The sequence below is a fragment of the Lycium barbarum genome, chromosome 1 (genome assembly GCF_019175385.1).
Source record: "Lycium barbarum isolate Lr01 chromosome 1, ASM1917538v2, whole genome shotgun sequence".
NCBI lineage: Eukaryota > Viridiplantae > Streptophyta > Magnoliopsida > Solanales > Solanaceae > Lycium > Lycium barbarum.
Window position 1 is genome coordinate 11,679,473 of NC_083337.1, and position 26,554 is coordinate 11,706,026.

The 26,554-nt window shown below is 35.7% G+C and overlaps 1 protein-coding gene across 1 annotated transcript; it reads left to right on the plus strand.

The window, feature by feature from the left end:
* The first annotated feature begins 3,797 nt into the window (after window positions 1–3,797).
* On the plus strand, window positions 3,798–10,402 carry LOC132631865 (uncharacterized). The gene is made up of 7 exons (XM_060347581.1): window positions 3,798–5,076; window positions 5,749–5,864; window positions 6,269–7,420; window positions 8,016–8,451; window positions 8,536–8,689; window positions 9,036–9,129; window positions 9,238–10,402. Exons 1-7 carry the CDS (start codon window positions 4,252–4,254, stop codon window positions 9,353–9,355), a joined length of 2,895 nt encoding a protein of 964 aa, XP_060203564.1. The 5' UTR covers window positions 3,798–4,251; the 3' UTR covers window positions 9,356–10,402.
* The last annotated feature ends 16,152 nt before the right edge of the window (window positions 10,403–26,554 follow it).

A 26,554-nucleotide genomic window follows, 5' to 3' on the forward strand; every position in this document is an offset into this window, starting at 1 on the left:
AAAATAAAAGCATTTGATATACACATTCAAGCAAATCAATTTTCATAAAGGTTTCACATTTAGTGTAAAATCGCAAGGTCACCAAAGTTTCCAATCATTATCTACGAACTAAATGTTTAACCAAAATTAAAATCACTTCTTAATGTGTATTTATTTTAAAGACTTTCAATTAGGTCTCATTCTCTCACAACATTCTGTTATATGTATAAATGAACAGAAATGAGGCCTTGGACATGTCTTTTAGAAGTCAAGATTCCTTAATTTTAGCTTTTTATGTCCCTTTTCTCCTTCCACTTGACTTCAAGCGTCTGGGTATACACTAGAGGCTCATTTCAACCATACTTGGAATAAATATTGGTCAATACCTTACCTCACTGGCTTGAGAGAAAAAACCTTTAATTACTAAAGCTCTTCTTGTGTTAACCCATATATAATAGGTCCACAATTTTGCCTCTGACCAAGAAAATGAATACATACTTTTGTCTGGTTTACATTGAATCATGTCAACCTAACAAAAGAGACAAGTTTTCATTATACTTAGACTACTCAGAGGAGTATGTTAACAGGCATCTATATCTAATCTCTCAGGCACTGCATTTTGGGATTCATTTCAACAAAGGAAAAAACAACAACTTTGAGGCCGTGATTGGCGGTAAAGAATCCTACGATGAATATGAGATTGCAGATATTTGGACTTTATGTCGGGATTAATACTTTGGCCTGACATATTTATGTACCAATTCTCAAGATATAATGGAAGACCAAGTATGTTGCAGAAAGCATCAGTCCATCAATGTCCAAACATTTATCCATTTCATTAAAAGGAATCACAAGTCATTTAAAAAAAAAAATACTGAGCAAAGTTAATCCATAAATGAATGCATGCTAATGCCTTTTATCAATGCCCCACCAAAAGGAAAACTTTAAAAACAAATATGAAACACCCTTTTACTTCCAAGTTCCAAGTACGTGACTATGATGCAAGCACCCTTTTAGTCATGCATTATCCAGTGAAAAGAGATTTCCGGTCTCTCTTTGAACTTGAATCGAACCAATAGTTTATTAAATACTATAGCAAATTACTTTCAACTGTTAAAATATTTCACTGATGGTACCTGTTGGAATATTTCACCTGTGGTACCCATTTCAATGGTGGTACCGAAAACAAGTTTTCAAGGACTAAACAAATTTTTAAGGATAGTACCTATTTCATCTATAGTACCCAAACTAGTTATTTCAAATGTAGTACCCAAGTAATTTAAACAATTATTACTCCAATATTAAAAACTATATAACAACTCCCACAGTAAGACATGTACATCTTAATTTTAATAGACCAAGATAAAACAAGAACCATGACACAGTTGAAACAAAGTGCAATCAAGATTCCAGTTTCTTTTTAACGTGTTAGACTAGGAAGCAAATTAACCCGAGGCTCTTATACCATTGTTAGAAAAGAATAACGGGGCAAGAACAACGAATTGTGTACCTTTCAGTTGCAACGGAAATAGTTGAACTTACCACCAAAATAATTGCCCAAAGTAGACTTTGTCTCTCTTGGAAACGTAGTTCTATTCACGAACTAAATGTCACAGTAATCTTTTCTATGTATCAGAGATCGCAAGGAAGAATGAGAATATTTGTGCTAATTTCTCACGGAGAAGAAAGAAAGAAACGTTAGTTTCTTATGGAGAAGTCGGCAAGTGGCGGTTTACCTGTAAACCACGTTTTATTAATTGTAAAGTGAAAACTTTTCTTATCCCTTTGGTAACTTCTTTCATCTCTATCTCTTCTAAATGGGTAATGGGTCGGGTTAGTTCACATGGGCGACCTGTGACCCAAGTTCCATATCCAACATGGCCAGCACCTAGTTTGAAAATTATCAACAATTGATTTTAAAGAGTCCCACAAGCCGTCCTTCGCATCTTAATGCTACAACTAAACTTTCAAACTAACAATTATTTCCTTTTATGGCTATTTTAATGTCCTAAAAAATTTGTAACGTCCCTAAAATTTCAAACTAACAATTAGACATCAATTCGTTTCTGTTATTCATGAATCAAAATCTAGTATTAGAACGAAATCGGCATAAATTAGATATGGAGTACTAAATTATACATAACAATGAAATTAAGGTGTAATTGATCGATTAATTTCGTTAAAGAAAATGAGTTAGAAATAATTAAGAAGATTTCAAAAGGGTGATGCGATCACTTAAAAGGCAAGAAGTGCCAAAGAAAACAAGAAAGGTTTTGCATTGCTAATTTGTGTTATTGGTTATATGAGGATAAGAACTACCATAGTCATATTTATATCATACTATTCTACTTTATCATGATTAAGTCATAAATAAAAGTGAAAATGTATAGTAATTAAATGTATGATAAGAGTGTGTATGTCAATATATGTATCATATATTCACTAAGTTCGGGTAAATACCGAATAAGATAAATTTTCACCGTTAGATGAAGACACTCACATAACTAAATAATTATGTCCAATTTAACTCGAGAATCGATTTAAATGGTTAACACAAAATTTTCTCATTTTCCATAGGAATGATTGTTAAATGACCCTAAATTTAATTTCTCCTAATTGCACAAACCCAATGTCAATTCTTTCCCTTGCTAATCATTCGCTCCCCTTTTTCACACAACAAATTGGCAGTGCCATAATTGTACACTTGAAACTATCTTATCGAACAAAACACCACATCGAATACCTCATAGTCCTCTTTTTTTTTTTTTTTTTTTTTTTCTCCTTAAGGTACTTCTCTATGCGAAGCTTCCAATTTTTGTTTGTTTGCTCAACCTTTGCATATATCTAGACAGACACGTTTTCATTCCCAACCACACAACCCTACCTAGTCATATCCCAATTTCTATTTCTTTTTATATAAAAATAGTGTCGGAGTTATCCTGTATGCGGCTCGACTATTTTATCAGATAGTTACTATCTTCCGCCGGTATTTATATCGGTTAAGTTTGATCACCAATGCTTATGCAAATAAGAAAGAATCAGCTAATCTATTATTTATCTCTAGTGGAATTTGAACATTGTTTTTTCACAGTTTTCACCCCCATTTTATCGAACATTAGCTAATTGTGCAATCTTGTCATAAGTAAAAACTTATTCATATTGGGTGTTTACACAAAAAACATAGATATATGACATGTATTTGCACATACACTTATCTCACTTAATCATGTTTAATTCATACTCCCTCCGTCACAATTTATGTGGTGGTGTATGTGAGCAAGTACGCAGTTTAAGAATGAAAGGAAGACAACATGTGGTCTAAGATAATGCATAGATATTTGTGTGACTATAAATAATCTCATTAACGTACAATGAGAAGTTTAAATTAAAATTGTTACTACTAAATATATTAAGGTATCATTCTTTTTGAGAGACTTTAAAAAAAAAGTATCACGTGAATAGAAACACTAAAACCACAAGAGTAATATTTTTTTTTTAATGTATTTTCTCTCTTTTCGTTTCCTTATGGAAAATTGTCTTATCAACTTCTCCTATTTCCACAGGCGGATTCAGAATTTGACGTTTATGAGTTTGAAATTTTAGTTTTTAAAAGCTATTGGGTTCTAAATTATTAATTTGTACATATTCAATGGATTTTTTTACTATAAATATAAGGTTTGAACTAAAGCTACTGAATTAGGCCGAACCTGCACCCGATGAGCTAGCTCCGCCCCCGCCTATTTCAAACAATTTTGACGTACAAGATGAAAGAAGAAACAAACATTGCACCCCATAATAAATATGGAAAATGGAGGTGTTTAAATATAGGCGTAACGTGCATTTGAGCTATAATTGATCGGTTGACGTTTCAAATTCCCTCCCAATAAAACAGCCATTAACTACTAACCCAAAATTTTAGGCAATGTTTTTCAAATTTCCACTTTGACTGACTCATTTGGATTAGACCAAAAATAGAGAGAAGCAAAATGGTTTGTTATTATTATTGATGATCATTGTTTAACGGTTGATGCTCCTAAAATCTTGTTCTTTTTTCATTCTTTCTGTTATGTTACCTATTTTTATCAAACTTGTTCTCTTCTTGTCTTAAATCTTTTTGCTTGTTGAAAAAAAACATTGACATGTTCAAAGATTTCACCTTATTCTTATTAGAATAATAGTAAGAGTTTAGTTCCTTAACAATCTTGATTGTGGGGAAGAAGAGAGGATTAGAATAATAATAATAAGAAGAAGAAGAAGAAGAAGAAGAAATAAATGGCTTCTTCTCAAGTAGAAATTGCCTCCTCTTCTCCATTTGGTTATGTCCTTAATAGATGTTGTGCTAGAGATTCCAATGCTTATCAGAAAAATTTCAAGAATTTGGTCCAAACACACTTGCATTCTTGCATGTCAAATCAACAAAAAAAAACATTTGCTTCTGATTCTTGTGAAAATTCTCAAAAGCATGCAGAATTATGGGTTCACAAAACAACAAAATGTGATGAAAAGAATGAGAATAGTAGTCCAAAGAAGAGAAGTAAAGCTGCTGAGAAATGGGATAAAGCTAGAAATATGGTTTTCTCAATGGATAGAGAGAATCAAGAAAGTTCTGTTGAATCTCCAAATCATGGTGGTGTTTCTTCCCTTGTTAGAAAATGGAAAGATTTTGAAAATTCTGAATTTGTGGGGTCCCCTAAGAAGGGATATGATGAATGTGATGAATCTTCTTGTTCCATTGTGAAAAGTGAATCAGTTGGTGATTGGGAATCAGATAAAACAGATACTATAAGTAAAGATTCTGATGTTAAAGAAAGTGAGAGGCTAGGAGTTGCAGATATAATCAAGAAATTGAAATTTGATAATAGTAATGTTGTTGTTGTCAATGGCGGATCGTTGCCTCGGGTTAGAACATCAACAATGGATCATTCGGAAGGACAAAGGTGCAATTTTTCCCCAGTTCTGAGTTCGCCCCGTTTCATCAGGGGGCGACAGGCGTTTAGCGATTTGCTCTTGCAAATGGAACGCGATAGGCAGAGGGAACTTGAAGGTCTTGTGGAGCGTAAGGTGGTTTCTAAGTTCCAACAAAGAGGCCGCATTCAGGTGCATTTTTCTGTTCTATTTGTTGGATGTTGCATCTGTTACTGCTACATTTCTAAGAATAATTAGTTGTTTAGTTGGGAGAAAAGTCATATAGTCAAACCTCTCTATAACAGAGTCATTTGTTCGGATAGCTTTTGACTGCATTTGTGAAATGCTGTTATAGAGAACATATATATATATATCATACCATTAAAGATCGTTTCCACATGAAACATAGCTATTATAGTGAAATGTTGTGATAGACAATGGTTGCTATAGAGAGGTCTGATTGTGGTTGATTTAGTAGAATATTCAGTTTCGTTTTGATAAGAGTCTAATACTTTACTTGCAGGAGGAGTCTACCACTTTGTTTATTTGGGTATTTAAAGCCTTATGATTAATGAAATTTCAAGAGACAGATTTTCATTCATATTTTCATAGTTGCTGCTTGCGTCTCTCTTAGAAAAATCATTTCCCCAGTTTGCTTAGATTGCTAGTTTTCATTGTTTCATAATGTAATTTGTTGTTGAACTTCATGTTTGGATAGACAGTATTGCCTGTTGTGCTTTCATGACACTTTTCTTATTTGATTTAACTGTGTTTATTATTGTAATATAGCTGATAAGCTTAACCATTAAAGGACATACTATTTGTGGGTACTGATTAATCTTTATAATTCAATTTCCTAACTAGGCTGTGCTTCGAGTTAGACTCATACGACGTGGTGCAGAAGTTAGAGGTGGTCGATCAGTGAATTGTCCAGCATCTGAATCAAATAAATCGACACATTCTGCAATTATGCATCTCAGGTGCAGTACTTCCTTCTGTTTTTGACTCTTTCTCCATGTGTGGATGCTGAAAGGCCAGTCTTAAACAGTCAAACCTCTCTATAACGACGTCGTTTGTTTTGATATTTTTGGCTGCTATAGGGAAAAGCTGTTATAGGGAACATATAATAAAACATAACGTGAAAAATCAGTTGCAAAGAAAACTTGGCTGTGATAGTGAAGTGTTGTTATAGAGAGGTGTGACTGTATTTTGAATTGAATATATTTGCAGTTACAAAAAAGTAGGAGATTAAGACTTTTCCTCATGAATTGTGAAGTTGAAAGGAACTCAATTATGCTTCTGTTGGTAACAAACTTGTGATCTTTCTGATGTATATTGAATTCTAATACACATTGAACCAAACCATAATGCTAATTCATTTCAGGGAAAAGTTCAATACAGTAGGACAGCATGGTCTTACCAAATTAAGAAACACCTCAAAAGAAGCAGCAGAAAGTTCCCATGAGAGCGGAAGCCTCCCTTCCACACCAAATCGACAAAAAAAAGAGAATAATTATCGGGACTTCAAAGGCCCCCATAGAGAACTGGCTCGTAGTAACTCAGCGAAAGGAACTGGATTTTCATTATATCAATGGAGAGAACAGGATCCGCTTAAGGGGCTGGTCAAGGAGAGAACAGGACTGCACCCCGGTGTAACTGAATCAAGACGTACCCCTATAGGGTTGGGAGATAACTGTCGAGACCCTAGCATATCTGAAAAAGAGAATCACAACAAACCAAGAAGCCCCCAGAAGGAGGTGGTAGTAGATAACAACCCAAAAGTTGGAAATACTGATATATCCAATCAACTACAAGAAGAGAATCATCACGGGGAAGTACCCCAGCAAGTAAGCCCCCGGAAAGTTGCAACTGGTATACAAGTGAGAAATGGAGTTTCAGAGTCAATAAGTACCAATAGAGCATCGGGAGAAAACACTCGAGACCCTTGCACGTCTAAAGAAGAGAATCATCATAAACCAAGAAACTTCCATAAAGAGGTGGTAGATGACATCCCAAAAGTTGAAACTTTTGGTGTATCCACTCAACTGCGTGAAGAGAATCATTATGAGGAATTATGTAAGAAATTGAGCTCCAGAAACTTGTCAAAAAATCAGAAGGAGATGGCATGCAGCACGAAAAAATCAGAAGGTTCTTGTAAATCAAATCAACATGACATGGACCTTAACCATCACAAAGTTACCACCAGCTTACCGAGCTTTGCTTCTCAAGCACAGAGCTTAGATAATGTCACTGAAAAAGTCAGTTGGGGAAACACAAGCTCCGAAGCTAGCCATAGTAACTTGCTGGATTTTGTAGAGTCAGCAAGACCTCCTAAGTATCTAGTTGATAGTGAAAGTGGCTCGGTAAGTGATTATTCCCTCACAGCTAGTGGATGGGATGAACTGCAGTCTAATGAAGACTGGATAAGTAATATCTCTCGCCCACGTAAAGAATGGGAAGGTCTCAGGCAAGAAAGATACCAAGAGATGCTTGATCCTTTCTCAGACAATCATGACATACAACAACTTCTTCACAGGTATTACCAACTCCTTCCACTTAATTGCCATACTAATCTTATACATTTGTCATCATTTTCTGCACCTTTTGTGATTTAGTTCAAAATTACTTGTTAATCATCCATGTTCGAAAAATATGCTTTGTGTGCCCATTAACATAGCAGAAAATGTGAAAGGCTTGTTCATACATAGACATGTAAACTTCAGGCATCTTTAAGAGATTGCCTAGACATTCTTGGTAAAAGAATCAGACAATGAAGGCAATAACAAAGTAAACTTCCCTTCTTAAAGCATTTAAATTCTCACTTAGAAACACGAAGGTTATCTGTTTTTGTCCTCTCAATTTGTAGTGAAAGACTCGCTTGATATGAGATGGGAATCAGCCATATATATTTCTAAATATTTGAGAAAAAAATGCATCATTTTAATCAACTGTCCAACTTGCCTTTGGGTCTTGACGGTGTTTGGCTAAGCTTTTAAGCCGGTCAAACTGGTTTATAAGCACTTTTTAGTTTATATGTTCTTGCTCCCTCCTATGATATTCCTCCTTCAAATTTTGAAACTGAAGCATAGTCCCTGACTTGCACTTTGATTATGATTTTCATATTCGTGCAGAAAAAGTGTTTCGGCATTTCTTACCAGTGATTTGAGAGAGCAAATTGATCGAATAATGGCTTCTCGCTCACAACAACTACCAAATGCAGTGAGAAGCTATGTTGAGGAAGACGAGGAGGAGGAAGTGGAAGAGAATGCAAGAGAAGAGGAGGATGAGGTACGAGAAGAAGAAGAAGAAGAAGAAGAAGAAGAAGAAGAAGAAGAAGAAGAAGAAGAAGAAGAAGAAGAATGGGGCTATGCCAATGACTCTGAAGATGATAGTAGCTCTAGCAGACAACCCGAAGTACTAATTCATCAGAACACATCTTCACAGACTTTACAGTCATGGAACACAAATCAAGGCCAGGAAATCACTGATGACTCTTATCACTTCCCATCTCCTTCTTCACTGCTATCTCAATCGTCTAATATTCCCTCTAGCAGACATCCTTCAACTGTGAGTTGTCTATTCTTGGATTGACTTGCTAGATATTCTTGCTAAGTATGGGATTAGTTAGATCTAATGACATGGAATTAACAGGAAATGGAACTCATATACGAAATGAGAGGACATATGGAGCAGCTCCACCAAGAGATTTTCGAAATTCGGAGATCTATGAAGAGTTGTATGAACATGCAAATGAAACTACAACGTTCCATTAAGCAGGATGTTGCTGCTGCAATTAGTCAGTTAGGTGAGCTGGAACAACAAAGATCTGGATATGAGATTCTAATAAATTTTTTATATTCAATTGAAGTCCATTTTATGTTTTTGTTTTGACTTTGTAAAACCCTTTATACAGTCAGACTTCTCTATAACAACATTTCACTATAACAGTGTTTTCTGTGGAACCGATCTTTCATGGTATGTTATATCATATGTTCTCTTTAACAACATTTCGCTATAACAACTAAAAAATATCTAGACAAATGATGTTGTTATAGAGAAGTTTGACTGCAACAAACTACAAAAAAACTTCATGGGGAAAATACCATCTCCTTTCATTATGTAAAGAAGAGACTGAGATTCTTATAATACAGGTCAAAAGAGCAAGGGGAATTCAGATAACAAGGGTCCAAACAAAGGAAATTGTTGTATTTGCAGTGAGAAGCCAGTTGATTCTCTTCTTTACAGGTACTTTTATATAGATAGCAGTTTAACCACGCTAAGTACCAAACCAAAAAAATTATACTAGAAATCCATTAAACTAATCATGTCCATAACTTTTTCCATTGTTTTCAGATGTGGGCATATGTGCACCTGTTTCAAGTGTGCACATGAATTGATTTCCTGTACTGGAAAATGTCCAATATGCCGAGCTCCAATAATGGACGTTGTACGTGCATATGCTCATTCATGATGTACATGTGAACTGGATTTTGCTCTGGAGGTCTGCCAGACAACAATGACAAAACAATAACTATGCCTCAATTCTGAGCAAGTTAAGGTCGGCTATGTGAATCTCAAGCTCATCCCAGTCCAATATATTATGTAACGTGTGGATAGGAAAGCACGACCAAGCATACTTTGAATTGAGGATTAATTATAAATTGACTAGTTTACGGCGGTTGTCACCCTATTACAATACTCCTCCTTTATTCGGGGTTGGGACGGACACCGAGAGCAAGCTCACACAAGCAGAGTTCTGGAGGTGTGCCGGACGCCCTTTTAGTACAAGGAAAGACGAGCAAAAGGGTGATTACTATATTTTTTTCTTCTTAGTCATGAAATTCTTTTCTGGTTAATTTACTATCTAAACCAGGTGTAGATTGACAGAGGATTCAGTCTCAGCTGGTTCCACTTGTGGGGTCCAGTCCCCTATCCCATATTTTTAAGGAAGGAAGATTTTTCTTCCTTTGACAAAATCACATTGGTAGCAATTGTGGAATTGGCCAACAAGCTAATTCTTTTGTTCACATTTTCGTGATGTAAGCGCTTACCTCATCATAGGCGTGATGTAAGCGCTTACCTCATCATAGGCGTGATGTAAGCGCTTACCTCATCATAGCCTATGATGTAAGCGCTTACCTCATAAGCGTAATTCATTCCTATAAATAGGCAGCTTATGGTTCATTTGTTACACACCAAAATCATTTGCTACACACCAAAATCTCAGACAATACATCTGAGTGAGAGCAAAGTGAGGTATTCCATAGACTGTAAGAAAATAGTCTGTGAAGAAAAATAGAGTGTGAGTGATATTGTAGTGAGGTGGGAAAAATCAAAAGAGTGTTTTTCTTTTTGAGTGTGTAGTGGTCTTTGGAGTATTTATACTCGTGACTACACAGTGTAAAATTCCTTACTATAGTGATATCAGCTGCTCCTCTTGGCCGTGGTTTTTCCCTTATTCAGAAGGGTTTTCACGTAAAATCTTGGTGTCATTATTGCTGCATTTTATTCTTGCTGATTTAACCAACTTAGTGTTCCGCGTTTATTACTAATACCGTGAATATTATTTTTGCGGGTCTATTTTATTCCCAACAAGTGGTATCAGAGCCAAGGTTCTGTCTGAGTATGCTCTGTGGTTGCAGCACAGTCTGAACTTCCACATCAGAAAAGAATTACTTTGGTCTTCGAATAAAATAGTATTTGTATTTGTGATAAACGATGGAAGCCAACACTAGTAGAATGGTTACTTTGAGTGGCGTAAATTATGCCATTTGGAAGGGCAAAATGGAAGATTTGCTCTATGTCAAGAATTTTCATCAACTTGTCTTTGGAAATAAAAAGCCTGATAATAAATCAGATGAAGAGTGGAATTTGTTGCATCGGCAGGTTTGCGGCTTTATTAGACAGTGGGTTGACGATAATGTGTTGAACCATATTTCTGGAGAGACACATGCTCGGACCCTATGGGAGCATCTTGAAAGTTTGTATGCTCGAAAAACTGGTAATAACAAGATGTTTCTGATAAAGCAAATGCTGGGTTTAAAATACCACGATGGTTCCGCAATGACAGATCATCTGAATATTTTTCAGGGGATCATGAACCAGTTATCTGCTATGGGTATTAATTTTGATGAAGAAATTCAAGGCTTGTTTCTACTTGGTTCCCTACCAGATTCTTGGGAAATTATTAGAACTTCATTATCAAATTCTGCTCCGGATGGTGTGATCTCTATGGATTTTGCCAAGAGCAGTCTTTTAAATGAAGAGATGAGAAGAAAATCTCAAGGCTCCTCCTCATCAGATGTCTTGGTGACTGACACTAGGGGGAGAGGCAAGAATCGTGGTTCTCAAAATAGAGAACATCATAGAAGAAAATCCAGAAGCAGACTTAAAGATATTGACTGCTATCATTGCGGGAAAAAAGGGCACACAAAGAAGTTCTGCCGGATTTTGAAAAAAGAGAATAGAGAAAAGGAGGAAAAGAAAGAAGATGGCAATCGTGTTGCCGCTGTCACTACAGAAGATCTTGTTACTGTCCTTGATGCGGATCTGATAAACATTGCTTGTGATGAGTCAAGCTGGGTTGTGGACAGTGGTACCGCATCTCATGTGACATCAAGGAAGGAATTTTTCTCATCCTATACTCCGGGTGACTATGGAACTTTGAGTATGGGTAATGAGACTATATCTAGGGTGGCTGGTGTTGGAACGATTTGTTTGAAAACTAGTACTGGAACTAAACTAGTTTTAAACAATGTAAAGCATGCACCTGATATTCGTTTGCACTTGATCTCTGTTGGTGTTTTGGATGATGAGGGATATGTCAGTACCAATGGTGCTGGAAAGTGGAAGCTTACTAAAGGTTCCATGATTGTGGCTCGTGGCGAAAAGCGTCGTGGTCTATACTGGACTACGGCCTCTACCTGTGTTGATATAGTGAATGCAGTTGAGGGCAATAGCTCTTCAACGTTATGGCATAAGAGGCTTAGCCACATTAGCGAGAAAGGACTAAATGTTCTGGCCAAAAAGAAATTATTGTCAAATTTCGAAAGTGCTAAATTAGAAAAGTGTGAGCACTGCTTGGCTGGAAAACAAAATAGAGTTTCTTTCAAGTCTCATCCTCCTTCAAGAAAGACAGAGTTGCTTGAGTTGGTGCATTCAGATTTATGTGGTCCAATGAAGACAAGGACTTTGGGTGGTGCACTTTATTTTGCTACCTTTATTGATGATTGCTCAAGGAAACTTTGGGTCTACGTCTTAAAGACTAAAGACCAAGTGTTGGGTGTCTTTAAGCAGTTCAGGCCTCAGTTGAAAGAGAAACTGGAAAGAAGCTGAAGTGTATTCGTACTGATAACGGTGGTGAATATTGTGGACCGTTTGACGAATACTGCAAGCAACAGGGTATCAGACACCAGAAGACTCCTCCTAAGACTCCTCAGCTTAATGGTTTAGCAGAGAGGATGAACAGGACCTTGATGGAAAGAGTCAGATGTTTGCTTTCTGAAGCAAAGTTGTCGAATTCCTTTTGGGGTGAGGCTTTATTGACCGCTGCACATGTTATTAATCTATCCCCTGCGGTTGTTTTGCAAAGTGATGTTCCAAACAGAGTTTGGTATGGAAAGGATGTTTCCTATGACCACTTGAAAATGTTTGGTTGTAAAGCTTTTGTACATGTGCCTAAAGATGAAAGGTCGAAATTAACTGCCAAGACAAGGCAGTGCATCTTCATTGGTTATGGCCTTGATGAGTTTGGTTACAGGCTATATGATCCAATTGAGAAGAAGGTTGTGAGAAGCCGTGATGTTATCTTCATGGAGGATCAAACCATTGAAGATATTAACAAAGCGGAGAAGATAAAATCTTCAAGTTCTGAAGGTTTAGTTAATCTTGATCAAGTTCCTCATACAAATGCTGATGAAGTTGGTGGGCTCGATGACGATGGTGATGCCCAGAATCATGTTCCAGATCAGCATGTTGATGATGATAACGATGCTACTATTGATGAAGTAGATGCTCCTACTCATGAAGTCGTGGATGAGTCAGATATTCCACTTAGAAGGTCTACTAGACAGCATGTTCCTTCTTCCCGTTATTTACCTAATGAGTATGTATTACTCACTGATGGGGGAGAACCTGAATGTTATGAGGAGGCCATGGAAGATGAGCACAAGGATCAAATTACAAGCCAGTGTACCCTCCTTCAGGTGAATGAGACTGGAGGGGGAGATTTGTGGGGTCCAGTCCCCTATCCCATATTTTTAAGGAAGGAAGATTTTTCTTCCTTTGACAAAATCACATTGGTAGCAATTGTGGAATTGGCCAACAAGCTAATTCTTTTGTTCACATTTTCGTGATGTAAGCGCTTACCTCATCATAGGCGTGATGTAAGCGCTTACCTCATCATAGGCGTGATGTAAGCGCTTACCTCATCATAGCCTATGATGTAAGCGCTTACCTCATAAGCGTAATTCATTCCTATAAATAGGCAGCTTATGGTTCATTTGTTACACACCAAAATCATTTGCTACACACCAAAATCTCAGACAATACATCTGAGTGAGAGCAAAGTGAGGTATTCCATAGACTGTAAGAAAATAGTCTGTGAAGAAAAATAGAGTGTGAGTGATATTGTAGTGAGGTGGGAAAAATCAAAAGAGTGTTTTTCTTTTTGAGTGTGTAGTGGTCTTTGGAGTATTTATACTCGTGACTACACAGTGTAAAATTCCTTACTATAGTGATATCAGCTGCTCCTCTTGGCCGTGGTTTTTCCCTTATTCAGAAGGGTTTTCACGTAAAATCTTGGTGTCATTATTGCTGCATTTTATCCTTGCTGATTTAACCAACTTAGTGTTCCGCGTTTATTACTAATACCGTGAATATTATTTTTGCGGGTCTATTTTATTCCCAACACCAGTAACCATCCTTTGTATATAATAGGAGAAAGGAAAGATTTCCTTCTGTGATATATAGTATGAGTTGTGTCTTTCAAGTTTCTTTATATTTGCAATTCTAAAGCTCACTTGGAGATATTTGGCAACGTAAATAATATCTAATAAGACTAGCATTGTGTACTAGCATCATATATAATAGTAGAACAAATTTATCCTTAGATGAGAGTAATCTTACTTGAAAGTCATTCAGAATGATCCATGTTGGTGCTTGCTGATGAGGATCTCGAGAGCACTAGTCAACTTAGTGGCGATGGAGCGTTAAATTAGACAATAGAAATCCTGGTTGCTTTGATCAGGCTGATTTGTACAGGTAAACTGGTGAAGAAATTCATTGTGAACAAGAATCATCAGGAGGCAAAAGCTACCAGTACCCAATGAATTACCCTTTGTTTCCCATTATTAAGATATATAGAACATGCAATGTATATCTTCTACTTTCCAACAAGTTTCCCTTTAGAATTTAGAATTAACATCCACCAGTTAAAGGGTGAGAGATTCTTCATAAAATGTTAAGTTTAGCTTTGGCCTTGTGCTTCTTAATTTCTGCAATAAGGTTTTAGTCTTCATAAACTGGCTGCTCTGGAAGAAAAAAAGCCATGCAACCTCTTCGGGTCGTGTCACATGAAGATCATGGACGTAGGTCATGCTGCACTAGCGGAGCCAAAATTTTCATTAAAAGTATTCAAAATATAAATAAGTAAACACATAAGGATCCAAGAGGATTTAATATCTACATCATATACATAAAACATAATCCGTTTTAGTTTTGTATATACTATATGTAATTTTTCAGGAAGGGGATTCGGATGAACCCCTTGCACGCCCTAGCTCCACCATTGGGTCACGGGCGGAGCTAAGAATTTATATAAGGGGATTAAAAGAATCTAAGCTATGATTTGAACTTATAACCTAAAACAACTTTTGAATCAACTTACTATTACACTAGAATTTCCTTATATCAAGGAGATTCAACGATCTATACACAACCAAAATGATTTACTTTTACCCTATTTGCATAGTATAACCAAAATGTGAATTTTAGCTCTGGCCTTGTTCTTAATTTTTGCACTAAGGTTTTTGACTCCATAAATTGAGTGGTCCAGAAGAAAAACGGCCGCACAGCCTCTTCTGGCTGTGTTACAATTAGAAGGTCACGGGTCCAATTGTTCAAGTGATAAAAACAAATTCTTGTAGAAACGTAAAGTAAAAATGGAAGTTAGAACAAATATAATAAACCACCCATTCCCCGAGCCATGGGCGGAGAGGGGTGCAAGGGGGTTCATCCATCCCTTCACTGAAAATTATAGTATATATAAGGTCAAAATAATATTGTATGTATATATAGTAATGTTGAATTCTTTTTGGCTTCTTTATATTTTATTTCTTCATACTTTGAATCCCTTTAGTAAAATTTTTAACTCCGCCAGCTTGAACTCCACTTAGTTCGAACTTTAGCGCACCTGACTGTTCTTTTTTTTTTTTTTTTTTTAAAGGTGATAATGGATGAACCATCCCCACTAAAGCAATGCATGTGCAGTGATATGGCTTACGGATAAGAGTTGATGCTAATTAAGAGCATATTGCCGTCACTATAGTAATTTCATTAGTAATATATCAACTTGCAAAAGGCAGAAAAGAGGGACAACATATCTATTTGTATGCCAACTTCAAAAAATTGGTTGTCGCGGACCCTATGCATATACATGTTAGCTCTTTTTTAAGAAAAAATGACCTAATAATACTACTTAAGATTTTATATTACAAAACATAAAAATATTTTTCCTTATTTACAAAACTTACCAATTTAATTAGAAAACATAACGGATTTGAAAAAATTAAATGCTCATCCTTCCCTTCCTCTTCTCTAATCTGCCCAGACCTGGAAAAAAAACAACCGACCCTTCCCTTCTCCTTCTCTATCACAATCTTCTCAGATTCGGAAAAAAACCACTCGCCATGCTATGTTTCATCGGTGCTTTCCTTCAAAGCCCCGCCCCAATTATGAAATCCTTCAACCAATAATCAAGTGTGATATATGAATCATTAGTTCTTTTGCCTTTTGAGAAGATGACAACTAAATTTCTACCGATGGGAAGTACTTATGTTACAACGTGCACTAGCAACTTTATATTGTTCTCCTTTGATCCTTCAACCAATGACTACTCGATTTTCAGTATAGAATGTCTCAGACTAACCCAAATGTTCTCTAATATTTTTAAAGCTAGCTATGAAAACGAAAAACCAAGACAGTTGAGTTAATTGCCCCTCTAGAAATTCGGAAGAAATAAAAACTTCTATTCTGATTTTGGACTATTGGAAAATGTATTAACATTATATGAAAGTTGTATACAATGTTATTGTAGTTGAATTAAATTTCATCAGAATTTCGAAGCGAGATACAAAATTGTGTTAAATTTGTATGAAAGTTGTATAAAATGTTGTTGTAGTTGTAATAAATTTCCAAAAACCCAACATGAACTTTATACAAAATTTATACAGTTATATGCATATTTCATACCAATTTATACATTTTCATACACGAAAAATGTTGAGAATTCTAAGGTTTGAGCAAGATATACATATTTCATAGTATAATTTTCATACACAAAAATTTGAGTGAAATTTTTAAGTCCTGAGCAAGATATACATATTTCATACACAAAAATTTGAGCGAAAATTTTATGCTTTGAGTGAGATATACACATTTCATACACAAAATTTTCGTATATGTTTTGTAAGAAATCTATTGGTATGTTTTGTAAACTGAAAAATATCGTCATATTTTGTATATATACCCTATTCGTACGTATATATAGATTATTCTCCCTTTTTTTAAATATGTACAAATAGTGTCAAATCCACATCAAATTGAGCGGGTCAAAACGGTTAAAATCAATAAAAGGGTCATCGTCCAACATGTTCAACGTTTGTTTGGGTCAAGGTGCAGTGGCGGAGTTAGGATTTTTACTAAGAGGTGTCAAAATATAAAAAAAGTAAATATACGATGAAATTAAGGAGGTTCAACACATAGTATATATACATAAAAATATTCTTTTTACTTATTTACATAGCGTAATTTTTTGGCCAATGCATGTGGCTCCGCCAATGTCAAGGTGAATTAAATAATCGTTTCATAATCCAATTCGTCCAACATGACCCAACCTCTCCTCCTTTTTATTTTGCTTTTCAAAAAAGAAAATAGAAATGTCAATGTATTTTTCTTAAATTAAGGTTGGATTGAATTTTAACCCCTTGGGTTATACCATGTTGGCCTTAGTCAATAATGATTTTTTATTTTTTTTTTGCAGAGGCAGCCTATTTAATTTGCACATCGCAATTTAAGGCGTAATCACATATTTTAAACACTTAGTTTGCATCCGTACTCGGATACTGTTTTTTAGCATTAAAATCACCATTGTTCCAAGCTTGAAGTGGGTCTTGAATTTTGAATATGAAAATTGAGTTTAAATCAAGTGGGGTGTTGTTGTAATGCTTTGAAACATTGGTCACATAGAGATTAGTAGTTCAAACTCCAAAAAAAATTACTTTCAATTTCGAACATATATGTTTGAAATTTCACATATACATGTTTGACGTTTGGTCTTGGCAAACAAACTTTAGGCACGATTGTTGGAAGTTTGGTCTTGGCAAGATAAACTTCAAGAAAAAATGTTGGAAGTTTGCTTGCACAATCAAAATGCCAAACTTCATGTGTGAATAATTGCAATTTGAATTATGTATGTCTGAAGTTGGTTTTAAAGTGGTTAAACTTGCAAATTCTTATACACTACGGTTATGACTTAAATAGTGATCCCAAAAACAATCCATCTATGCGCTTGTCCCAATAATGATGGATCATTTCGAATTCAACCCGCTAGGTTAAATCAAGAAATGAATCATAATATCCAACTTATTAAAACTTGAACGAGTTAAGCGAATTACTTTTAAAAAAAAGAGTTGATTTTGCCACTTTCTGCCTTTAAACATAAACGTTCCATCATCTTTAGTGTACGTATTAATTGATCTAGTTGCCCTTGGTCCTCCTGCCTCTTTAATAAAGACCTCTTAGAGCTGGAAATATGTAAGTAATACTCTTTTTTTTTCTTTTTTTTTTATTATATCTTTTTGTTGGTTGGCTGAAGGATGTTTGGGACCCTTATATAATACCTCTCTTGCTTGTGAGACAAAAATAAGAGAGCTTTTCACTGTTGCTCGAGTGTGTTGTAAACATTATTTAGATCATGTACGTACAATAATTCATAATGATATGATTGTAGGTGTTCAAAACCAAGCATGCATGTAGGTCATAGTTATCGCCCCATTCAGGGTGGGAGATAGGAGCATAAGGGATTTATCTGTATCCCTTTATTGAAAAATTACACTATATATAAGGTTGGAGCCATGGAAATAGCCTCTTATAGAAATGCAGGATAAGACTGCGTACAATAAACTCTTGTGGCCTGGCCCTTCCCCGGACCCCGCGCATAGCGAAACCTTAGTGCACCGGGCTAGCCTTTTGAATTTCCTTGACTTAAGCAATTTATGATATTGAAGTGAAATAGACTTTTGTGATAATATTTAAGAGGACATCATCTTTAGAAATTCAGAAACTGAATTGGATAATTAGTAACTCCATTTTTATATATTATTTTCGTTATTTTTAACGATTTATAAACAGAAGTCTCTGTTCCGAAAGGTAGAGATTCAATTTGTTCCGAAAGATAACAATTTCAACCTAAATTAGCTTTGTGTTCTTAATATTATATAAGGACGTCATTTCACTTCAAATTAAACAACTAAGAAAACTGGCAATTATCCAAGTTTAATCCGAAAAATAGCTCATGGGATGAGGGTAATTCAAGAATCAAACCATATAAACAGACCACGCCATCCGTACAAAGTCGATGTGGGAGTCAACACCCTTTCCCAGTGTCACGATTTGAGCTAATTGAGAGCTCAATTAGTGAGTTTAGTTGAAGAAATAACGGAGATAGAGAAAAGAAGAATTGGGGAAGAAGATATAGATTATATATTTCATAAAAGGACTACCAGTACAACCCAGATAATATAAAGGACGATTACATCAGCCTAATTCTAACGTGTATTGGAACACGTGGCTAAGTCGTTACAAAGAAAAGGAAATGACGAGGACTAAACTGCAATTATTGAAAGCTGAAATAACAACCACACTATTCTAAAATAATTCTGGCTCGATAGTGCAAATGTGGCTAAATATTAAATAACTTCTGCTAGAAATAAGCTCATATCATGACATTCCATCCCCCTTAAGATCCTTGTCCTCAAGGATCACAGTTGGGAAATTGAGAGATCAGAAAATTATAATCCTCCCATGTAGCTTCTTTAGGTAAAAGATTCACCCATTGTACTAACACTTGAGTTACTACCACATTGCCCTGCTTCACAACTCTTCTGTCCAAAATTGCAACTGGTTCTGTAAGTGGTTGCCCCTCAGATGAGCATATTAGTGGATCTATTGCTGGAATTACATTGGACCCAATCTTTCTCTTTAAGCGAGAGATGTGAAAAACTGGATGTATCTTAGCTGTTGAAGGAAATTGTAGTGCATAAGCCACAAAACTAAGCCTTTTGATCACTCGATAGGGTCCATAATATTTAGAAGTCAGCTTGACATTGCTTCTAATTGCCACAATGGTCTGTCTATAAGGTTGCAGTTTTAAATACATCAAATCACCAACTTCAAATTCTCTCTCAGTTCTCGTTCTATCAGCAAAGAACTTCATTCTCTATTGAGCCTTGTCCAAGTTGTCCTTTAAGACTTCAGTCATGATCTGCCTCTGTTGGAGCCACTATCCACTGCTGCTACTTTGGATTGAGCTTCAACTTAAAAGCCAACTGAGGGGGTTCATAACCATACAACACCTTAAATGGGGACATCTTTGTGGATGTATAGTAATTTGAATTGTACCAAAACTCAGCTAAGGACAACCATCTGTGCCATTCACTTGGTTAATGACTGCACATACACCTTAAATAATTTTCCAAACACTTGTTCCCTCTCTCAGTTTTCCCATTTGTCTGGGGGTGATAGGCAGAGCTAAACTTCAATTCAATTTTCAGACCTTTGAACAACTCTTTCCATAATAGGTTCAGAAACACTTTGTCTCTGTCACTAACAATGCTTTGGGGCTGTTACATCCGGCATTTTTGTATCTTCGTAAAATGCGAAATAATTTTGAATTATAAGGAATAAGGTCAAATGGTGATTTGAATTCCTTAAGTCTATTTTGGAAAACAATTTGGAGCCATTTAGTTCATCTAGTAAATTCTCTACCATAGGAACGTGATACCTATTCTTAACAGTCAAAGAATTTAACCTCTTAGAATCAACACATAATCTCCCAAGTGTTATTTTTCTTCTTAACTAACAATGCAGGAGATGCAAAGCATGAATGACTAGGCACTACAGTTTGTGATGCTAACATTTCACTAACAATCTTCTCAATTGCCTTCTTTTGATAAAATGAGTACATGTAGGCCTCAAACTGAATGGTTGAGCTCTAGAAATCAATAGAACAACATGATCACAGTCCCTGTAAGGTGGTAGCGCTTGTGGTTCTTCAAACACATTATGAAAAGTGTGTAATAATGTTGTTACTTCAGCAGGAACCATTGAGTCATCTAAGCCTTCTTTAGTGTCATCAAATAAGTTCTCAACGATGCAGACAACACTAACAGCCTCCCAATGTTTGCTGAACAGCTTTTGCACTTGTTGTTCTCCAGTACTGACCATTTTGTGCTCCTCTTGTTGTCCCATTATTGTCACCCAATGATCACTTCTAAAGAAGGTGATGCTATGAGGTCTTGTATTGAGCATGATTGAGGTGAACATATCCAACCAATCAATACCCAAAACCATGTCAAGACCCCCAATCTTCAATAATCTCATATCAAAACAAAAGTGTTCCTCTTGCATTTTTCACCAAAACTGTGAACATTATCCTCTACACAGCATATCAACACCATTAGCCACCTTCACCTTCCTAGGGATCAAATAAGGAACAACATCCAATCTCTAACTTTTTAACTAATTGAGGGTACATAAAACTGTGAGTGGAGCCATAATCAATCAAATTAATGATATGTATTTTATAACATACCCAAGAATCCTTATAGTGGAAGGAAAATCATCTAATCCCAAGGCTACACATAAGGAAACTGTCATCTCAGTGACTTGTTCTTCCTCCTCAGGGGGCTTTTCATCCTCATTAGTTAAATTAACTCCACTACTGTCACCCTCTTCCTGAATTGCTGGAATAGGCATACCCTATTCAGCACTTTCCCAAGTAATGGCATTCAAAGTTTTTGATCTGTATTGGTGACCAGGGTAATATTTTTCATGACACCTATAACATAATCCTTTACCCCTCAACTCATTAGTGCAGGGTTTAGTTTGAAGAGAGTTGTTTTTGGAACAAAAGCTCTGAGATTTTAGGCTTGAGTGGGTCCTAAATAAGGTACCACAGCTCTAGAATATGGGTTTTGAGTAGTTCCTTGTTAAGGAACCATGTCTCTGGTTTGGTTGGTTGGTGGATAATTGTTTGATCTAGGTGATATGGCTTTAGCAAAGGCTTTGAAAGAGGTTTCATATGATTTAGCAATTTCAAAGGCATCCATCAAGGTAGTGGGATTAGCCATTCCCACCAAAGGTTTGATCGCAGATTTCAATCCACTAATATACTAGAAATAAAGTGGGTATCATTTAGCAAAGGATTTACCAATAACATATATGCTTTAAGTTCATCAAACTTCTCCTGATAACTCTCAATACTCCCAGTATGTTTGTGATTGTTAAAATCATCAACTATGTCAAGGGATCTAATATTACCAAACCTAGTAATTTCAAAGGCATCCATCAAGGCAGTGGGATAGCCATTCCCACCAAAGGTGATCTCATATTTCAGTCCGCTAATATAGCTAGAAATAAACTGGGTATGATTTAGCAAAGGATTCACCAATAACATATATGTTTTCAGTTTATCAAATTTCTCTTGATAACTCTCAATACTCTCAGTATGTTTGTGATTGTTGAACTCATCAACTATGTCAAGGGATCTAATGTTACCAAACCTTCGACACACTTCAACACAAAACAATTGCTAATTAGTACCCTTCTTCTCCAATATATGGCTATCAAACCATACATCTGCCTTTTCCTTCAAGTGAACTGATACATAACTCATTTTGCTATGGTCGGGAATTTGATAATTCAAAGAGCTATTCACATTTTGTTATCCATCCTTGGGGATTAGTTCCATTGAACTCCGAAAAATTGATTTTAGCTTTGAAGGAGTCGCAGGAATTGATTGTATTTTTGGGGTTATGGTTAGTATTTGTGGTGGGTAAAGGGAGTAATTAGGGGTTACCGGTGACGGGCTGTGTGGTTTTGTGAATGGGTTGGAAGTGAAAGGGAAATTGCTGGTACGGTGAACTTTGAGCTGAAAAAATAGGAGGAAAAGTAAATCCCCTTCCGACTGGATAGCTAGTAGGAGTAGAAGAAGGTGTTACCTGCATACGATTGTTCATGGTTTGGCCTGTTCGGAGGTACTTGGATGTCCATGAACGTTGGAAGCCATAAATCCCGGTATGGTGTCAGCAGTGTTAGATTGTTTCATTGCTTCTAGTTGAGAGATTATCAGCTCTAATTTCTTTTTAGTTTCCTGTGTTTCTTGTAGCTGCGACGAGAATTGGTTCTAGTTCGTTTCTAGTACCTCGAATATTTTGGCATTATTGGCAGCCATGGATTGAACCTGAGTTTCAAGCTTTTTAATTCCTCTAATCCTTTAAACTTTTGATTATCCAACATTTCTGGCCCTAGAACCGTGATTGCTCTGATACCAATGTCACAATTTGAGCTGATTGAGAGCTCAAGTCGTGAGTTAAGTTGCAGAAGACAGAAATGAGATAGAGAAAAGAAGAATTGGGGAAAAAGATATAGATTCATATATTTCATAAAAGGACTACTAGTACAACCCAGCTAATATAAAGGACGATTACATCAGCCTAATTCTAACATGTATTGGAACGCATGACTAAGTCGTTACAAAGACAAGGAAATGACAAGGACTAAAATGCAATTATTGAAAGCTGAAATAATGACCAAACTATTCTAAACTAATTCTGGCTAGATAGTGCAAATGTGGCTAAATATTAAATAACTTCTGCTGGAAATAAGCTCATATCATAACACCCACATAGGGGCAGATGTAGTTACAAATTTACCGATTCATTTCAACTCTATTGATTTCGATTCATTTGAACTCTATTGATTTCGAATCCTATATGTATATATATATATATATATATATATATGTGGGTTTTGCTAACTATATTTTAGCAAAACCCTATATTTTAGAATTCTACTTAATAAATTCGAATAATAGAGTTCAAATCAAGTAAATTATTTGTGGTAAAATTTCGAACTCGAACAAGATTAAAATCTTGAATTCACGTCTTCTTTTAGCTGTGCACATTAATAAAATATAATATATAAGAACCTCATTTATTGGATGAAGAAAATGATGAAGCGCGGTATAGCACATCTTCAAGAAACAAGGACGAAAACAAGAAGGGAATTAGTACATATGCATTATGACTTTATTTAGCTATGTATTTATTAAGGCCAAAGTCATGGATGGACCCCTGAACTTGTCCTGATTTTCCATCTAGACCCCCCAACTGAAACGTTGACCATCTGAACCCCCGAACATATGATAAAATGTGTCATTTAAACCCCTCATGCCAGCTGGGCACACGCGTGAAGCTCACTTGCTGTGACATGGAAAAATAGACCAGTGACATGGAGCCATGTCATGTTACCTGTTTTTTTTTTTTTTTTTTTAAATAAGTCATGTCAACAAAAACAATTAATTTTAACAAAAACTCTATTTTAAAATCTATTTAAATAATTAAAAAAAAAACCCAACCCATCCTCTCCGATAGCCCACCTTGCCACCGCCACTGCCGCCGCTGCCTCCTCCGCCGCCGCCGCTTTCTTTTTTTAAATTTTTAATCATTAAAAATTAATTTTAACAAAAACTCTATTTTAAAATCTATTTAAATAATTTTAAAAAATTGAAAGACCCAACCCATCCTCTCCGATAGCCCACTTCACCGCCGCCACTTCCCCCGCCGCCACCGCTTCAAAATCTATTTAAATAGAGTTTTTGTTAAAATTAATTTTTATTGCTTAAAAATTTTAAAAAAGAAAGCGGCGATGGCGGCGGAGGAGGAGGCGGCGGCAGAGGAGGCAGCGGCGGCAGTGGCGGCAGTGGCGGCGGTGAAGTGGGCTATCGGAGAGGATGGGTTGGGTTTTTCAATTTTTTTAATTGTTTAAATAGATTTTAAAATAGAGTTTTTGTTAAAATTAATTTTTAATGATTAAAAATTCAAAAAAAGAAAAAATTGGTCTCTCACGCTCTGTTTAAAGCAGTGAGCTTCACGCGTGTGCCAGCTGGCACGAGGGGGTTCAAATGGCACAGTTTATCTTATGTTCGGGGGTTCAGATGGTCAACGTTTCAGTTGGGGGGTCTAGATGGAAAATCAGGACAAGTTCAGGGGTCCATCTATGACTTTGGCCTATTTATTAATGATATTGGATAAAGAAAATGATGAAATGCGGTATAACACATCTTCAAGAAACAAGGATGAAAACAAGAAGGGAATTAGTACACATGCATTATGACATTATTTGGCTATGTATATATTAATGATACGGAAAAGGGCCAAAATTATCCCTGAACTTTGAAAAATAGTTCATTCATACCCTTCGTTATACTTTAGGGCCAATTATACTCTTACAGTCATACTATGGGGTCAATTATACCCTTCTGTCTAACTGTTGCCACGTGGCATCATCCCAGCCCTTCAAAATTATTTTACCCTCAAATAATTTTTTACTCACTAAAATAACTCAATCCGACCCGAATTTTTTTTTTCAGCAAAAATAATACGGATAATTTTTCCAGAAAAAAATATAAAAATTATCCGTATTATTTTTGTTGAAAAAAAAATTCGGGTCGGATTGAGTTATTTTAGTGAGTAAAAAATTATTTGAGGGTAAAATAATTTTGAAGGGCTGGGATGATGCCACGTGGCAACAGTTAGACAGAAGGGTATAATTGACCCCATAGTATAACTGTAAGGGTATAATTGGCCCTAAAGTATAACGAAGGGTATGGATGAACTATTTTTCAAAGTTCAGGTGTAATTTTGGCCCTTTTCCGTTAATGATATCACATATGCCTGGGCGGTGATTGAGCATGTGTGTTTCATATAATAATTGCATAAAGTATTTTAAGAACTGAAGTTTCCCACTTCAGATTGTACGTACAACAATAATACATAATCCTATAAGCTATTTTTCCCCCCCTTTTTTTTTTTTTGTATTTATGAAAATATATAAGACAAAAAGAGAAGAAAAATCCCAGAAACAGAGCCCGACATGTGCAAAAGAGCAGTCGATATATTGACATATTCCTAATCATATGTTCGGATAATTTCTTTTAGTCACGAGATTCATTTTTCAGTATTTTTTTCGTGGTTCTTTTCATAACTTTTTTTTTTCTTTTGCGACACCGAAAGGATAAGAGTGAATCGCCGAGTAATATAAAGTATAATTTACTTACAAAAAACTTACAAATAATACAGCTATAATAAGTATAGACCCATTGTCATGTATAATTTTTTATTTTAAGAACTTCAATTTAAACATTTTAGTTTGGTCTCATTGATTTTAAGTGTGAAAGTTCCGTGTGTCCTTTATTCCTGATATTTTTAGAAAACAAATAAAATACAAAAAAGGGAGAGAATTTGCGAGGAAGGTGTACAAATAATTTTGTCTGATTTTTCTGTTTTATGGAGGTACGAATTGATAAGATAGATGTCAAAGACTCAATCATGTGTTATGCCTTGTTTTTGCGTCTCATTATTCGATGCATTTGTTGGATTTGCACATGGCTTGTCTTTCTCTTTTCTATTGAAATCCAAAGTGACTTAAATGTGATTTCCATCCATTAATATTAGTACTACTTTATTTGGGATAACAAAAGGTTTGTAATTGAAACGTAGTTGATTGGTTGATTATATTTTCAAAGTTGAACTTGAGTAGTTATAGTAATTCTGAGTCAAGCTCGACGAGTTAACAAATAAACTGAAGGGAAAAGATCTAGATTTGCCCCTAAATTTTGCAAAATAGTTCAAATTTGACTCAGTTAATAAATGGGGTCAAATATATCTCTATTGTAAATTTGGTATTATTCCCTTATTCACTTCAAGTGGAAGCTTTCCAACACGAGTTTTTTTTTTTCTAATTAAAAGAATTATATTTGACCTTTTAACTTAATGGTTCAAATTTACCCAGAACGTTTAATCTATCCGAACCAAATTATATCGAGTTAATCTTAAATCAAGCAACAGTTAATCTTTTGAGTACTCCTAATCCCTTATAATCAGTTCTTACAGTTTAATTTGATCAGTCACTTTACCTAATATAGTACTGCTTGAAGTCCAAGATTTCACACTTGTCACATATATTGCTTACAACGTAAGGTTTAGATTATACTCTTGGAGAAATGAAAACACCAGTGATTGGAACAAGGCACCAAAAAATAGATTGTTCTTGCAGCTGAACCATTGGGATTCATCATCACCTACTACCTCAATCCGAGACACCCTTTTAG

Coding starts and splice junctions, on each gene's coding strand:
- LOC132631865 (XM_060347581.1), top strand. CDS start 4,252: ATGGCTTCTTCTCAAGTAGAAATTGCCTCCTCTTCTCCATTTGGTTAT. Junction 7,421..8,015: donor ATACAACAACTTCTTCACAG/GTATTACCAACT, acceptor ATATTCGTGCAG/AAAAAGTGTTTCGGCATTTC. Junction 8,690..9,035: donor TGCTGCAATTAGTCAGTTAG/GTGAGCTGGAAC, acceptor CTTATAATACAG/GTCAAAAGAGCAAGGGGAAT.